The following is a 16116-nucleotide window of genomic DNA, read 5'->3' as shown; positions in this document are numbered from 1 at the left end:
CCCCTAAGTGCGACAATAACCCCTCACTGACTGGATCACCTTGCTTTGGCCATTTAGTCAAAGCGTACGCCACCTGTATAGCTAAGGTTTTTCCACCCCACCGCACAATATCCGAGCTCAAGGTCGAGGGGTAAAGGTGGGGTGTTACCCAGATCAACTGACATAATACTTTTTTTCAGCAGGACGAATCTTTGTTTGAGATGTCTAGACCGGAATACACAGCTCCGCCAGAGATTTTCTATAACGACGATGAGTCGACCAAGTATACACAGAATACCCGTGTGCAGCAGATCCAGGCCGCAATGACCCTGCGTGCCCTTGAGCTGTTGAACATCCCCCAGGGCCAACACATTCTGGACATTGGCTGCGGGTCGGGTCTTTCGGGCGAGATTCTGACGGAAGAAGGCCATTATTGGGTTGGCATGGACATTTCAGCCTCAATGCTCGGTAACGCTTTGGATCGCGAAGTTGAAGGCGATCTCTTTTTGGCAGATATGGGGGCAGGCGTTCCATTTCGTGCCGGCACATTTGATGCCGCCATCTCTATCTCTGCTATCCAGTGGCTGGGCAATGCCGATAGCTCGCATTCGAACCCACGCCATCGGCTGCAGCGGTTTTTTCAGACACTCTATGCCAGTCTGAAGCGCGGCGGCAAAGCCGTGTGCCAGTTTTACCCTACAGGGCAAAAGCAGCTTGACATGATCTTAGAAGCGGCCAAAGTAACCGGGTTTGGCGGTGGTGTGGTCATTGACAATGCCGACAGCAAGAAGAACAAAAAATACTACTTGGTTCTCGCGGCTGGCGAAGGCGAAGAGGGATTGAACCTGCAGGGCATCCAAGTTGAGGAAGGAAAGAAGCGAGCCCGGAAGGGCGTGGAGACCCGTCGCGAGTTCATTGCCCGCAAAAAGGAGACTATGCGCAAACGAGGTAAAATTGTCCACTTGGACTCTAAATTCACTGGCCGCAAGCGTCGGACCAGATTCTAATTTATAGCATGAACGCCCTTTCGACAATAAGGGGTCTTGTAGTAACTAATATTCCCAAAGACTTTTTGCCTTTTAGTCAAACTGCCTTTAGATCCTTTTTAGTCACAGAGTATTGAGTCATGCGTGAGGGATTCTATTTCGGAGCTGGGCCCGCAGCTTTGCCTACGGAGGTCGTTAAACAGGCAGCCAAAGAGTTTGTCGAGTACGAGAACCAGGGCGTTGGTCTCGGCGAAATCTCGCACCGTTCGAAACAAGCCACCCAGATCATTGACGATGCCAAGTCGAAGGTGATTGAAATTCTCAAGGTGCCCGAAACCCACGAGGTGCTATTTATTCCAGGTGGCGGAACTGGTGGCTTTGCAGCGGTTATTTACAATCTCATGGCTGCCTTTGCTGCCAAGACGGGCAAAAAAGGTAAAGCTGATTACCTGGTGACCGGCACATGGAGCGCCAAGGGTGCTGCAGAGGCTAAACGATTGGGAGTTGAAACGAACATTGTGTTTGACGGTAAAAAAGACGGCAAATATCGGCATATTTCTGATCAGAGTGAGTGGAAGTTTAGCGATCCAGCGGAGACTGCATTTGTTTATTTTTGCGATAACGAAACCGTCGATGGTATCGAGTTCCCGCAATTGCCACAGGTTCCGGAGGGCACGAACCTCGTGATGGATATGTCCAGTAACATGTTTTCGCGGGCTGTCGATGTGTCTAAGCTCGCTGTTTTATTCGGCGGTGCTCAGAAGAACGTCGGTATTGCCGGTGTGTCTCTTTACGTTGTGCGCAAAGACCTCCTAAAACAGGCATCTCCCGCTGAATTGACTCAACTGGGGGTTCTTATTGGCCCTAGTGTTTTTGATTTCACTCTAATTGCCAAGAACAACTCTGCCTACAACACCGTTTCGATATTCGCCGTGCAGGTTATCAACTTGGTGCTCGGCGACTTGCTTGCCAAAGGTGGTTTAGATGCTCAAGAGAAAGAGAGTAACGCCAAGGCAGAAAAGATCTACGCTCTGCTTGACGCACGCCCCGAGCTGTATCTTACCACAGTTGCAAAGGCTGCCCGCTCGCGCATGAACATTGTTTTCAAATTTAAAGACGCCGACACGGAGGAGCGGTTCTTAAAGGGCGCTGCGGAGCTCCACCTTACTGGCCTCAAGGGACATCGTTCGGTTGGCGGCATCCGTGTCTCCAACTACAATGCTATTACTCCTGAGGCTATCGACCGACTCGCTGAGTACATGTCAAAATTCAATTAAAATCTATGCAGAGCTTAAGTAGAAAGTAAGCACATTTTCTTCATTTTCAGTGTGCGGATAGCAGAACACTGCCAAAACTTCGTTGCCGACAATTCCCACTACCACCCGTCGAGCCAGTTGTTGGCAATGGGCTATTGCGTTATACCAATCCCGTGCCTGCACAGAGATTGAAGTGATTGATGCAGTCCCAAACATGGGAAGCGCGCTGCGGGGAGTTGACTGAGATTCCTGGGTTCCCGGCAGCACTTCGGGGAAAATTACCGTCCAGGACGTGTTTATCTGGACACCGGCCGGCTGTATGATCACGCTGAAAACGTGGTCACTAGACAGCTTGATATCGAGCGTGTGATCCAACTGCCGATATTTTTCAGCTACCCGAACGATCTGGGGTAATTGTCCCAAAGCGAGTTCGCAGCACATATCGAGCGAGGAGATGATGGGTTCCGTAGGCACCGCGGAGAGGGGTATTTCCAGCGCATTGATCCGTTGCCGCACAATCATTTCGGGGCCATCGCTCTCGTTGTTGATCCGAAGACCCACCACGCGCCTGGTTGTGCTTCGCGGAGTCACGCGAATAAACACTTCGCCCATGGAATTGAAACTGCGAAACATGCGGTGAAACGACTCGAAGTGTATTTCAATTGCAAAATCGGTCAAATGGCTGATGTGTTCCAGCATGCTATCGATGGCCAGTTCGGCCCAAAGAGTTGCAGACTGCATTGAACTCTGGGCAGAAAACACCAGACGGTTGCGATCAGCAACCAGGAGCCCACTGGGGTTAATGGAGGCTAACGCTGAGCAAACATCGCGAACAAACAGAGGTTCCCGCAGCCTAGCTTCCAGTAACACGCCGACAGCCATGGAAACCTATGTAATCCTTGGCGGAACACAGTCGGAAAGCTGAGGGGATATTAGGGTTTACAAAACAAAAGAAGCGTACGCCTGGACAATATGGGGGAGCAAGGTGGGGGAGACCATCTCGGTTTGATTCGGACACGTCGGTTCAAACTCCACGGTTTGTGTACAATAAGCTACGGCTCGTATTTTTGGCTTCGCAGTGGGTGGTGGGCGGGCTCAGTAGGGCGTGGCTCAGACATGGAGCCGGGAAAGAGGCGTACGAACCCTGCATCTTGCATAAGGGGGCTCCAAGCGGCTAGTGCAAGTACACGGAGAATTTAGTAGCTGTTTCAATGTATTTGCACTGTTCTGGACCGCACTGTTTAGCTACAGAAAAATAACGAGCTTGTTCTCCACTAGGCCCTGCGTAAAGATCAGTTTCAGGTCTCTCTCAGTTCTGCACGCTGCTAGCCCATGCAAGGTGGTGAACTAGGAAACGGGTTAGTCATGCGCAAACTTAGTATTTATAGCTTAGTTGTTACTATACCTCGATAAACCCCCAAGCAAATACCTTTGGTTTTGCTTCAACTGAATAATGAGCTCAAGAGGATACTACGAAAACCAGGGCGGCTACCAGCAGGGAGGCGGATACGGAGGCCCCCCTCAGCAGGGCTACTACCAGCAGGGCCCACCTCAGCAGGGCTACTACCAGCAGGGACCTCCTCCGCAGGGCTACTATCAACAGGGACCTCCGCCAAGGCAGAGAGACGACGGCTGTGGGTGTTGTGGTACCATGTGTGCGTGCTGTGCCGGTTGTGCAGCATTACTGTGCTGCGAGGCCCTGACCTAGTCCGATTATTTACTTACGGTGCAGTGCACACGCTTCACTAACTGCAGTATGTAAATTAATTAGGTGTATGTAATAAAAACGACTAATTTATAGACTCGGCTAAGTCGATTAGTACGCTAGTCTCAGGCAGGGTGGACCAAAGGGGGAGCTCAGGGCCCTGCTGGCCCTCTCCTTAGCTGGTCATACTGACCGTGCCTGACACATCTTTCCCGCACACGTTCTCCAACGGTGCAACAGCATGACGTAAGGATACCGTTGGCGGAGAAAGGGGTTTTTCCCCGGACGCTCGTCACCCCTGTGTAATTGCCCGCTTCTATTAGGGGAATGCCATAGCACCTGTAGCGTAATTTTAGCGCCGAGCGAATAGCCGGGACTTGCACCGACACTGAAGAAACTTAACTTTCCCGCCTTTTTCTCCAATATAACCTTCAGCGCTCCTCACGGGATCCAGATACCGCCATTCAAGCCGACCGGCCGCTACGCACCGTTCCCAGGGTTTTTTTTTGTGGCAGGGTTTGGGCTCTGGCTGCGGCCTGTTCCTGAAAAAAGAAAAAGATCTTTGTGCTTGCGTAAGGTGCCAGCCAGCTAATATAGCGCAAGTCCCAACCATTTCACCGAACTTGCCTTTGCCTCCTCAATTAGGTTTTTTTTCCAATTCAGCACGCCTTGTCGGAACTGTTGATCTACGCGAGCTTTCTATCTACTCAAAGCTTGTACCTCATTTGAGACCAGGATCTACTCTAGCCCCTGCTTAACGCGTGTCTAGACATTTTCATTTCATTCTGCTGAACCCCCGGACCGGGCTTCCGACACTGGACTTTACAGGACCGTGTCAAGAATTATTCGTGTTTACACTTTTTTTTTGAGAGGCTTATCAGTGCAAAATGCCGGATTGGATAAATCAAGTGGATCAGTCCGATTCCTTCCCCTACGGTGACGAACCGGACGAGAACCGCCCGCCCTCAGGGGCCATGTCACCCTTTGCGGATCAGTACGAGAACTCCAGCTCTGAGACGCTTCAGCAGACACCAGATTTACGACGGGCCCATTTCTCGCCTGGCCCAGAGCTCGAGACCATCGATACAAAGGATAGCGAGCTGGAGCGCCAACAAACCGCCATGAAGAGAAATCGCTGGGGTACGCAATATAACAAAAAAGGAAGGACCCCACAAAGACAAAAGTCTCTTTTTAATCGCCGTTTCTCGTCGTTTTTGCACCCGCAAGGCGGAGGCGGCTCCGATGACGGCCGCGACCGAGACACCACCCCTCCACGTGACGACCGCAGCTCTGCCGATGATAGTGGATTTTTGGACCCTGACGAGGTCTTGCCTGGAGAGCGTCAGATTTATTTCAATATGCAATTGCCTCCAGAGCTTAAGGATCCTCTGACAAACTTGCCCGTGCAGAAGTTTGTCCGAAATAAAATTCGCACAACCAAATACACCCCGCTGTCGTTTTTCCCCAAGAATATTTATTTCCAGTTCCACAATGTTGCTAATATTTACTTCTTGGCCATTGATATTCTTGGTGCGTTCTCTATTTTTGGCGTCCAGAACCCTGGTTTGGCCGCAGTGCCTATTGTCGTTATTGTGATCATCACAGCCATCAAAGACGCCATTGAGGACTACCGTCGTACAGTTCTTGATCTTGAGGTAAACAATACGGCCACCGAGGTATTGGTGAACAACGAGAACCCAAACGTTGTGGACGAGAACATTTCGCTGTGGCGTCGATTCAAAAAGGCCAACACCCGGGGTATGATGCGCATGGGTCAATGGTGTTATGCAAGAAAGGCCGCTCGCAAGGAGAAAAAGACTGGCGTGAAGTCTGATACAAAGTCTCCTTTCCATAACACCCTCGACCGTGCCGAGGTGCGATCTGAGTACTCGGCAGAAACCCGCGAGTCTATCGATTTGGAAGATCTTGACAACCCTTTTTCTTCTCAGGACAACGAGCTTGAAGACCCGGCTGAGTCGGTTATCCAGCCCCGTATCAACCCTATTCAAAAGGCATACTTTCAGCGGGATTACTGGAAAAACGTTCGCGTCGGTGATTTTATTCGTATTCGCAGCGATGAGGAGATCCCTGCCGATGTGGTTATTTTGTCAACCAGCGAAGACGACGGTGCCTGCTATGTCGAGACCAAAAATCTCGACGGTGAAACCAACTTGAAGATCCGCCAAGCCCTTCACTGTGGTCGCAAAGTGGTTCATTCCCAAGATTGCCAAAAGGCTTCTTTCTGGATGGAGACCGAAGCTCCTCAGCCCAGCCTCTACACATTCAGTGGTGTGGCAAAATGGAAGCCTGACGATATCACAGAGCGTAGCGAACCTATCACCATCAACAACTTGCTGTTACGTGGCTGTACATTAAGAAACACAAAGTGGGTTGTCGGTGTGGTATGTTACACGGGATTCGAGACCAAGATCATGCTTAATGCCGGTGTTACTCCGACAAAGCGTAGTCGCCTGCAACGAGGCTTGAATCTCTATGTTATCTACAATTTCGCTCTGCTGTTCATTCTTTGTTTCGTCAGTGGTTTGGTGAACGGTATTATCCACACTAAAAAGCAGTCATCATCAAATTACTTCGAGTTTGGAATCATTGGCGGCTCAGCCCCGGTTGCCGGTATTGTCTCGTTCTTTGCTGCTCTTATTCTTTATCAAAGTTTGGTTCCTATTTCGCTGTACATTTCGATTGAAATCGTCAAAACGTGTCAGGCCTTCTATATTTACTCGGATTGCTACATGTATTACGAGCCGATTGATTATCCGTGCACACCTAAAAGTTGGAATATTTCTGATGACTTGGGACAAATTGAATACGTCTTCAGCGATAAAACGGGAACTCTTACACAGAATGTTATGGAATTCCGCAAATGTACAATTAACGGCGTTGCCTATGGTAAGGCTTATACAGAAGCCTTGATGGGAATGCGTAAACGTCAAGGTGTTGATGTTGAAAAAGAGGCTAAGCAAATGGAAATCGAGATTGCCGACGACAGGGCGCGTATGATCAAAACCTTGCGAGGGATATACGACAGTCCTCACCTCATTGATAGTGAAGTCACCTTTGTGTCGTCTCAATTTGTCGATGATTTACAGGGAGCTGCTGGTCCGCAGCAAGCTAGGGCTAATTTCAACTTTATGCTTTGGCTCACGTTGTGCAACTCTGTGATCACGGAAAATTCCAAGGTTTATGAAGGTCGTAAAGATTTCAAAGCTCAGTCTCCTGACGAAGCCGCTCTTGTCTCTGCCGCTCGTGATTGTGGCTTTGCGCTTGTTGGACGGGTACGCCATGGTGTTGTGGTCAACATTCAAGGTCAAGATGTTGAGTACCAAATTCTCAATATTCTTGAATTCAACTCTACTCGTAAGCGTATGTCTGCCATCGTCAAAATCAAGAGCGACGAAGGCGATCGAATCGTGCTTATTTGCAAAGGTGCCGATTCGGTTATCTACGAGCGTTTGCGTCCTGGCGTTCAACAAGAGCTCCGCGAAAAAACTGCTGTGCAACTTGAAGAGTTTGCTAACGAGGGTCTGCGCACAATGTGTATGGCAGACTGCGAAATTGACCCCAAAGAGTATTATGCATGGAATGAACGTTACGAAGAGGCCGCCGCTTCCATTGTCAACCGTGAAGATAAGCTCGATGCAGTTGCCGATACTATTGAGCGGAACCTGATGCTTGTTGGTGGTACTGCCATCGAAGACAGACTTCAGGATGGTGTTCCGACTACTATTTCGCTGTTAGCTGATGGTGGTATCAAACTGTGGGTTCTTACTGGTGACAAGGTCGAGACCGCAATCAACATTGGTTTCTCATGTAACCTGCTTGATAACTCAATGGAGCTGTTGGTTATCCGTGTCGAAAATGGCGACAAGGGCTCTGTACCGGCGCTCATCGACGACTACCTTCACCGTCACTTCAACATGGAAGGCTCTTGGGAAGAACTTGAGGAAGCAAAACGCGACCATAGCTCACCCTCCGGTCGCTTTGCGGTGGTAATTGATGGCGAGGCCCTCAAGCTTGCCTTGAACCCTGCCATCAACCACAAGTTTTTGTTACTGTGCAAACAGTGCAAGTCTGTGTTGTGCTGCCGTGTCTCACCTGCCCAAAAGGCCGGTGTTGTCAACCTTGTTCGCAGCACGCTGGATGTCATGACCTTGAGTATTGGAGATGGTGCTAACGATGTTGCTATGATCCAGGAAGCTGATGTAGGTGTTGGTATTGCCGGTGAAGAAGGACGACAAGCTGTTATGTCTTCAGACTATGCAATTGGTCAGTTCAGGTTCCTTTCCCGTCTTTTGTTGGTACATGGTCGTTGGGACTACAAGAGGTTAGCTGAAATGATTCCGAACTTCTTTTACAAGAACGTTATTTTCACGTTTACCATGTTCTGGTATGGTATCTTTACCAACTTTGATGCAACATATCTTTACGACTATACTTTTGTGATGTTCTTCAATCTTGCCTTCACCTCACTGCCTGTCATTTGTATGGGTATCCTTGATCAGGATGTGCCCGACAAGATTTCACTTGCTGTACCTCAACTGTACCGCCGGGGCATTCATCGAGCAGACTTTACAGAAACCAAGTTCTGGTTTTACATGATAACCGGTGTGTTTATGTCTTTCGTCTCGTTCTTTTTCCCTTATTTCTGCTATATGGGTGGCGGCTTCCAGTCTATGACTGGTCGGCCCGTTGACCACCGATTCTGGATTGGTATGTCTTCGTGCACCATCTCAGTCATGGTTTGTAACTTCTTTGTTTTGACAAATCAGTACCGCTGGGATATTGTTTCTACAATCGTCAACATTGTTTCGACTCTGCTGGTGTTTGTGTGGGCAGGTATCTACTCCTCGTTTGTTGGATCGGCAGAGCTGTACAAGGCAGCGGCAGAGACTTACGATACTCTGGTTTTCTGGGCCGTTACATTGCTGGGCATTGTTGCGTGTATGATCCCACACTTTGCTTGGTTGACCGGCAGAGCTTTGTGGAACCCCAAAGACGTAGATATCATTCGCGAGCAATGGCGTCTTGGTGAATTTGATGAAGTGCTGGCCACGCCTCTTGCATCTGACGACCCCACTGACTCTGCTCAGTACAACAATCCTTATCGTCCCTCTACATGGCGGCCCCGGACTCGTCGGGAAAAGCGTGCCGCCCGCCGGTCGATGCGCCAACCTTACGAGATCCGCAACGAGTCTCACACCGATATCACACGCTCACCAGACTTTGTACGCTTTGGCAACCGCAAAGTTGGTGCAGAGGAGTTTTTGTTTGACGTGCCTGCGTCTCCCACGTCGCCCACATTACGCGACCACGTCCGATCAAACGCATCGCCCTCCCTACGCAAGAGTTTGGAGATTGCTCGGCATAGCTCACGCTGGGAACAACCACCGGTCCATGAAGGTATTGAGAATATTCGAACTTCTATGGAACTGGACGATCTGACCACTGCTGAAGATCTTGTAGGCCGGCATATGGGCCAGCGCGAACGTAATTAGAATTAAATGCATCTTATCGACATACTTGTTTTCCTTGTTTGTTCAGAGTTCTTGGGGAGTGAGGTTTTTTATTTTCCAGCTTATTTTGATTTTTTTTTGGTTCTTAACGCAAGTTAGGATAAATAGTTTTTTTCCAGATTTGATACTCTTCGAATCTTGTCCGGGCATAGTTGACATAGTCAAAGTCTATTTCCGAGTTCGTTGACTGGATTGCCGACCAGATGCCCCAGTAGAATCCCGGCATTCCCCACCAAACAGCAAGCTCGGCTATCATTTGGTCGACTGTGCCGATCACGGTACCTGTGAAGTGCTTAATTGCTTTGATGTAGTGATCAACCCAATCGTTCAGGTTCTTATCGTCGCACAATGGGTTGGGCACCAAGGAGCGGTCACAATCATAGCCCTGCCATTCCTGGAAATGGTTGGCAATATCGAAAGAGCGTGGACAAGGCATGGCGTACTCGTAGTCGATGAACGTTGCCATAGACTTTGAGGGGTCGTTCCTATTGATTGTACAAATCTCACTGGATGAGTCCCATGCATTTGGCACCAAAATGTTTGAAGCTAGAAGATCACAGTGTCCCATTACCTCTCCTTCGTTGCTGCTCTTGTACTTGCTTCTGAACCACTCCAGCTCCTCTGCCATTTCTGCTTTGGACATTTCCAAAACACCACTTGGACACTGCTTGATCCAGTCCTCTAGTAGACTCCACAAATCGCCAAGCGGCTGGGGAGAAAGTAGCTTCTTTACATCTTCGATTTTCAAGAGAGCATGCCATTGTGCCAACCGGCTTGACACACTACTAATAATATCTGGGTGAGAAAGCTCTGGGTATACGGTGGCTCTGCCCTCTACAAACCCATAGACAAGTCCGTTTCCAAACCGGCAGTAGAGTTTGGGAGCGAGGTTCAAAGTAGTGAGCTGGCGGTGGACAGCAAACTCGCGGTTTCGGTCAATGAACGTGGAAGTGCCCTTGCCGAAGGCTCGAACGAGCATTTTATTAGACCCCTGCTGCGCCATGAGCAGCTGGTTCGTGATTCCACCCTTAATGCTGGTTATTTTGACTGCCGAGTCGTCACCGGTGACGTCGCGTATAAGCCGCTCGACGTCCGCATGGCCCGACCCTTCGGGCACTAGTTTCAAAACTCTATCCGGAAACTCGCAAATCATGTTCGGAAAAGCGTATAAGAGCAATCTTCCTGAGTGAGGCCTTTTTTTTTATTGACTAACAGCACAGACCAATATGTTATTAACCGCCGATTAATCACCCTCTCGGCAGAACTAAAAGGTGAGGGTTTAAGGAGGGTTATTTTGTCGCATTATTGAGTTTAAAGTATAGATGCGCTCACTAAGAGACTCGATAATATGAACGGTGCCTTTCGCTGCAAACAGGTCTGCTAACGCACCGTATGTGTCACACGACGTCTATCAAAGCGGGGGATTCGAGCGACCATGCACGCTGCATAATAACCATGAGGAGACACCTAACCCTGAGTTCATCGACCAGAAAAAAAAACTTTAGCGCTAAATAGATTAAAGGTGGACCTGTAAGAGGTCATTTTGGCCAAACTGGCTATTACACAATGGGCATTTACGCATGCGAGCATTGAGACGTGCCATAGCACAGTCGTTGCAGAATACGTGCCCACACACTTTGATGGCAGTGTCTTTCCAATTCTTGGTACACAGCGAGCATAACGCGATCGAACGCAGAGACTCGATTTGCTCTTGTATGGCCTGAGCGGATCCCATACCGGACGTGAGCTGCTTGACGTCCACTTGCTTTTTCAGCTTTTCGATCTGTTGTTCAAGATTACGTTTGGTCGTGCGCTCTTCAGCAATGTCTCCGTCTCTTGTGGTCAACTGGCTTTGAAGCTTCTGGATCTCGTGTCTGGCTGCTGCCAGCTGCTGCTCCAGCTCGTTTCGTCGCCGCTCAACCTGCGCCTGCACTCGCTGAACCTGTACCACCTTGTTTTCAGCTTCGGCCAACTGTCTCTGCACTCGGGCAGTGTTGCTCACCAACTTTTGTTCCTGAGCCCGCAGGTTGTTGATTACTTCCGAGCTTTTCGCCAAAGCTGCCTTCACCTGTTGGTACTCGATATTCAGAGCGTCTCTGGCCCTCATGGCGCCAAAATACTTTTCATCTGCTTTGACCTTGGCCGTATTGAGGGCACTTAGCTTGGCATCAACAGCAGCCTGATCAATGATCTTTTGGTTGGCACGTGCATGCGCCTTGGCAAATGCTTTTTCAAGGCCAGGGATCTCGGCAGCAAACGCCTTGTTTTGGCGGGCTAATTTCGCGGCGAGCTCCCTCAGCTCCTGTTCACTTTTGCCTTCGACAACCGCATCGACTTCCGCAGGATCTATGGTAGTGGAGGAGGAAATTTTAGCTTCAGCAAGCTCCAAACGCTCTTTTAAAGCCTCGGTCTGCTTGATTAGTTCTTGCTCAGCGGCTCGTTTGACGTTAAGCTCGCCCATAAGTTCGTCGCGGACGCCGCGGATACGCGATACATCGGCCTCCATCTGTTCGAGCTGTTTTTCCAGATTCTGTTTCTGCTGGTCATATTTTTCCCGCACGTCTTTTTCGTAGAACGCTTGCTCGCCCTGAAGCTGGCCGAGAGTAGTTTGTTGACGCTGCAGCTCTTGCTCTAGTCTGACGTTGTCTGCGGTCAAGTCTTGGATTTTGCGGTCGTTCATAATATAGAAATCGCTTTTCCGAACGGCCTCCTGCGGTAAATTAGCCACTTGCAGTTCCAAATCTCTGATTTTACCTTCGAGGGATATGACCTGTTGCTCGGCAAGCTTGAGCTGCTCGTTTTGCTTGGCAACAACGCCATGTTCTCCATCAAGCGCCTCGGTGAGTTCCTGGATCTTCTTCTGGCTCTCTTCACTCGAGGACGCTGGCTGAGGCGTCGCAGAATTACTCTCCTCCTCAGCCTTGACATGGCCGTCACTATCTTTTCGTACTGGGTCCTGGGTCACGCGAGCAACTAGCGGTGACTTGAGACGTTCAATTTTACGACACGCCTCAAGGTACTGCTCAGTGACTCGTTCTAACTCTTTACGTATCGACGCTTCTAGCGGGGGGGTAGTAACCGCAGCTAACTGGGCCTGGAGCTCGTCACGCTCCCGCTGATACGCCTTCATCTGCCTAAAGATAGCTTCCTTTTGGAAAAGCTCAATCTCCTCTGGCGTCAAAGGCCCTTCCGCGACTCTTTTAGCGCCGCTTTCGGGGCCATCAAGAAGTCGCTTGAGGTCCATATGACTAAAAACCCGTAGCCATCGAGCCATGAATAATTCAGTGTGCTGAGCTAAGCGGTAGCTAAGCGGTAGCAAAGCGGTAGCTAAGTTCAGCGGCTTTGACCGGAAGGAGCGTAGAAAGCTAGAAGAGTAGTGCTGGACACCTGTAGACAAAGTCCTAACGAAGCTCGCAGAATCAACGTAATCTCAGCAAAATTCCTGTGGTTTTTCACCGAATAAGTCGTTTTGTACGTCTCGTGCCCACAAACGGCCCTAGCCCTGCGTTGTTTTCGGTGTAACGAGCGTAAAGAGCCATAAAGAGCCATTGCGGCTTTAATTCGCAGAGGGCTGGGTACGTAAGGGTGTGCCATTCACAACAAGATTGCCGGGGCAGACGAGCACAACAGGCGCCCATCTGTCATGCGGGCTTGCCCGTAGCTGCACGCTTAGAAATAGCTGCACGAGCCCGAACCCTCGACAGCAAATATAAAGAGCGCCCACAACAGATATGTGTAGTACAATTGTTGATCAATGACTCCTCCTAAATCTGTCGCTCTCGCTGTCACCAGTTATTACGGTCCCTTTTACGAGGACGGTAAGAAAACCGGTGCCTATTTCTCCGAGGTTTACCACCCCTGGAAGTACTTCACTGAGCAAGGCTACAAAGTCCAGCTGTTCTCCGAGACTGGTACCTTCAATTGGGACCAGCACTCAATTGCTGATGGAGCATTGAGTGCCGATGAGAAGGCTGTTTTGGATGACAAGTCCCACGACTTCCACAAGGCCACCCAGGCCATCAAGAAGGCGTCTGAGCTGAACCCCGCCGATTACGGTGTCTTCTATGCTGCTGGCGGCCATGGCACCATCTTCGACTTTGATGGTAAGGCCCCCGGTGTTGCTTCGTTCGCCGGCAAGGTGTGGGACGATGGTGGAGTGGTTTCCGCTGTCTGCCATGGCCCCGTAATTCTTGGATTCATCAAGGACAAGGATGGCAAATTGGTCACCGAGGGCCGCAAGGTAACTGGCTTTTCAGACGAGGGTGAAGTTCTGTTCCACCTTGACGGCTTGCTCAAGAAGAACGGATGGAAGACCGTCCAGGACGTGGTCAAGGGCAAGAGCACCTACGTTGCCCCCGAGCCTCCGTTGGCTTCTACCGTAGTCACTGATGGCCGTCTTCTTACTGGTGCCAATCCCGCCAGTGCTACACCTCTGGCAGAGGCTGTTGACAAGGTTTATAAGTCGCTTTAGGTTAGCCAATACGCAATAGTCTTCAAGTTTTACGAGGAGCTTTTACGGTACCGTAACTCGGGTGCTGCCCGAGTGATAGTGAGTCTGCGGTTCAATTGCCAGCAAACTGGATTGTTTCAAGCGTTTGCCCGCGCAAATTCTCCATTGTTGAATCCTGCGACCAACGATCCTCACCACGTGACCTGTCGCACCTAGATCCCATCAACCGATCGCTTATATAATCGGTCTCAGACAAGTGTTGATTAGGGCTTAGGGCACCGTGACCATTGGACCTACAATGCAATCACCCAGCGAGCTCGAGCATTTCACTACACAATGGTCAACATCCCCAAGACCCGTCGTACCTACTGCAAGGGCAAAGACTGCCGCAAGCACACCCAGCACAAGGTTACCCAGTACAAGGCTGGTAAGGCCTCCCTTTATGCCCAGGGTAAGCGCCGTTATGACCGCAAACAGCGTGGTTACGGTGGTCAGACCAAGCAGATCTTCCACAAGAAAGCCAAGACTACCAAGAAGATCGTTTTGCGTCTGGAGTGCACCTCTTGCAAGACCAAGGCTCAGCTCGCTTTGAAGCGCTGCAAGCACTTCGAGCTCGGTGGTGAGAAGAAGCAGAAGGGCCAGGCTCTGCAGTTCTAATATGGCTACTACTGAAGGCTATGGCGTTCTTTCACATTATTTTTGGCGCTACTGCATTCTCCTCATAGTTATATAAAAAGACTACTGTCATTTAAACTACTTTTGTCTATTGCCTGCCGCCGGCCCATATGCCCTCGACGGGCTGCTTTGTAATTATGGCCATTCACTTCATTTTGATTCAGAATCGCCAGGGGAAGACCAGGTTGTCGAAATGGTATGACCCGTTTCCTGATTCTGAGCGCCGCAAAATCAAAGGTGAGGTGCATCGCCTGGTCGGCAGCCGCGATTACCGGTTCCAGAGTAACTTCGTGGACTACCGTGAATATAGACTAGTGTATCGCCGATACGCCGGTTTGTTTTTTTGTATGTGCGTAGACACCCAGGACAATGAATTGTTTTACCTGGAAGCTATTCACATGTTTGTTGAGATTCTGGACACGTTCTTTGGCAACGTCTGTGAGCTCGACATCGTGTTCAACTTTGTCAAAGTGTACACTGCGTTAGATGAGGTATTTTTGGATGGCGAGCTCGAGGAGACTTCTAAAAAGAAGGTCCTGGGTCGTCTTGAAGAATTCGAACGAGCACAGTGACGCATATATTTATTCAGATCTGCTTGTAGCTAAGTAGCTAAATAACACTTGAAGTGGGGCGGAAAATGATCTCGTTGATATCGACGTTTTCAGGCTGATTCACAGCAAAAATCAACGCATCTGAAAAGACCGTAGCAGGAACACGCTGGATGTTTGCCAGGCGGCTGTTGATGTCCTCGTCTGTGATTCCTTGTAGGAGGTCAGACTCTGTGGCACCGGGAGATACGTTCAAAACCCGCACATTGTATGGCTTGAGCTCTTGGCGAAGTCCTTCGCTAATGGCTCTAACAGCGTACTTGCTGGCGCTATATACAGCACCGCCCATAAGCACATTGTGGCCAGCGACAGACGAGACATTGATGATTTGTCCGGACTTTTGTTTCTTGAACACGGGAATGATGGCAGCGACTCCATACAAAACACCCTTGATGTTGATATCAATGGTGGCGTCCCATTCATCGACCTTGCACTTTTCCATATAAGACAATGGCATGTATCCAGCATTATTGACTAAAACATCAATTCGTCCGTAGATATCAAGGGCAGTCTGGACTAGGTTCTCGACTTGCTCGCGTTTAGTGACATCCACCTTTACGGCAGTGGCCTCGGGCTGGCCAAGCTCCTTTACAAGCTCATTCAAACGATCAAGGCGCCGAGCGCCAACAACTACCTTGGCTCCTAGTTTAGCGAACTCCCTGGCAGCAACGAGACCGAGACCGCTGCTGGCACCGGTAATGACAATGACCTTTCCCTTAACGTTAGACATGATTGCAAAGTGCACGGTGGATGGTCCTTTTATATTCAGTCGTATTGGAGCCTAACATTGGTAGCAACGGTGAAACGTGCATACACTTGCAGCGGTGGCGAGGGGGAGGCGAGATCTACATAACTCTGAGAATCTATATAACTTTAAACAAGTATTCTGGAGTATAATTGACCACCGGGACATTTGAACTGTATAT

At 49.7% G+C, this 16116-nt stretch overlaps 10 protein-coding genes across 10 annotated transcripts; 6 read left to right on the top strand and 4 right to left on the bottom strand.

Moving 5' to 3' along the window:
• Positions 1–200: 200 nt before the first annotated feature.
• B9G98_01636 (hypothetical protein) lies at positions 201–986 on the top strand (the record flags this gene model as incomplete). The annotated part of the gene is made up of 1 exon (XM_024808194.1): positions 201–986. One exon carries the CDS (start codon positions 201–203, stop codon positions 984–986), a length of 786 nt encoding a protein of 261 aa, XP_024663962.1.
• A 119-nt stretch (positions 987–1105) lies between these two features.
• On the top strand, positions 1106–2242 carry B9G98_01635 (Phosphoserine aminotransferase; the record flags this gene model as incomplete). The annotated part of the gene is made up of 1 exon (XM_024808193.1): positions 1106–2242. The coding sequence occupies one exon, from the start codon at positions 1106–1108 to the stop codon at positions 2240–2242; it is 1137 nt and encodes a 378-aa protein (XP_024663961.1).
• A 3-nt stretch (positions 2243–2245) lies between these two features.
• On the bottom strand, positions 2246–3103 carry B9G98_01634 (hypothetical protein; the record flags this gene model as incomplete). The annotated part of the gene is made up of 1 exon (XM_024808192.1): positions 2246–3103. One exon carries the CDS (start codon positions 3101–3103, stop codon positions 2246–2248), a length of 858 nt encoding a protein of 285 aa, XP_024663960.1.
• A 1710-nt stretch (positions 3104–4813) lies between these two features.
• B9G98_01633 (Phospholipid-transporting ATPase DNF1) lies at positions 4814–9439 on the top strand (the record flags this gene model as incomplete). Its single annotated transcript, XM_024808191.1, has 1 exon — positions 4814–9439. The coding sequence occupies one exon, from the start codon at positions 4814–4816 to the stop codon at positions 9437–9439; it is 4626 nt and encodes a 1541-aa protein (XP_024663959.1).
• Positions 9440–9542: 103 nt separating this feature from the next.
• B9G98_01632 (putative ethanolamine kinase A) lies at positions 9543–10610 on the bottom strand (the record flags this gene model as incomplete). The annotated part of the gene is made up of 1 exon (XM_024808190.1): positions 9543–10610. One exon carries the CDS (start codon positions 10608–10610, stop codon positions 9543–9545), a length of 1068 nt encoding a protein of 355 aa, XP_024663958.1.
• Positions 10611–10973: 363 nt separating this feature from the next.
• Positions 10974–12701, bottom strand: B9G98_01631 (E3 ubiquitin-protein ligase BRE1; the record flags this gene model as incomplete). The annotated part of the gene is made up of 1 exon (XM_024808189.1): positions 10974–12701. The coding sequence occupies one exon, from the start codon at positions 12699–12701 to the stop codon at positions 10974–10976; it is 1728 nt and encodes a 575-aa protein (XP_024663957.1).
• Positions 12702–13211: 510 nt separating this feature from the next.
• B9G98_01630 (Glyoxalase 3) lies at positions 13212–13928 on the top strand (the record flags this gene model as incomplete). Its single annotated transcript, XM_024808188.1, has 1 exon — positions 13212–13928. One exon carries the CDS (start codon positions 13212–13214, stop codon positions 13926–13928), a length of 717 nt encoding a protein of 238 aa, XP_024663956.1.
• A 315-nt stretch (positions 13929–14243) lies between these two features.
• B9G98_01629 (60S ribosomal protein L44) lies at positions 14244–14564 on the top strand (the record flags this gene model as incomplete). The annotated part of the gene is made up of 1 exon (XM_024808187.1): positions 14244–14564. One exon carries the CDS (start codon positions 14244–14246, stop codon positions 14562–14564), a length of 321 nt encoding a protein of 106 aa, XP_024663955.1.
• Positions 14565–14692: 128 nt separating this feature from the next.
• On the top strand, positions 14693–15154 carry B9G98_01628 (AP-2 complex subunit sigma; the record flags this gene model as incomplete). The annotated part of the gene is made up of 1 exon (XM_024808186.1): positions 14693–15154. One exon carries the CDS (start codon positions 14693–14695, stop codon positions 15152–15154), a length of 462 nt encoding a protein of 153 aa, XP_024663954.1.
• Positions 15155–15191: 37 nt separating this feature from the next.
• On the bottom strand, positions 15192–15920 carry B9G98_01627 (hypothetical protein; the record flags this gene model as incomplete). The annotated part of the gene is made up of 1 exon (XM_024808185.1): positions 15192–15920. The coding sequence occupies one exon, from the start codon at positions 15918–15920 to the stop codon at positions 15192–15194; it is 729 nt and encodes a 242-aa protein (XP_024663953.1).
• Positions 15921–16116: the final 196 nt, after the last annotated feature.

This window comes from Wickerhamiella sorbophila (assembly GCF_002251995.1).
Source record: "Wickerhamiella sorbophila strain DS02 chromosome Unknown contig1, whole genome shotgun sequence".
NCBI classification, from domain to species: Eukaryota; Fungi; Ascomycota; class Dipodascomycetes; order Dipodascales; family Trichomonascaceae; genus Wickerhamiella; species Wickerhamiella sorbophila.
The sequence above is the reverse complement of the archived record's forward strand: the minus strand, read 5'-3'. Positions and strand labels throughout refer to the sequence as shown.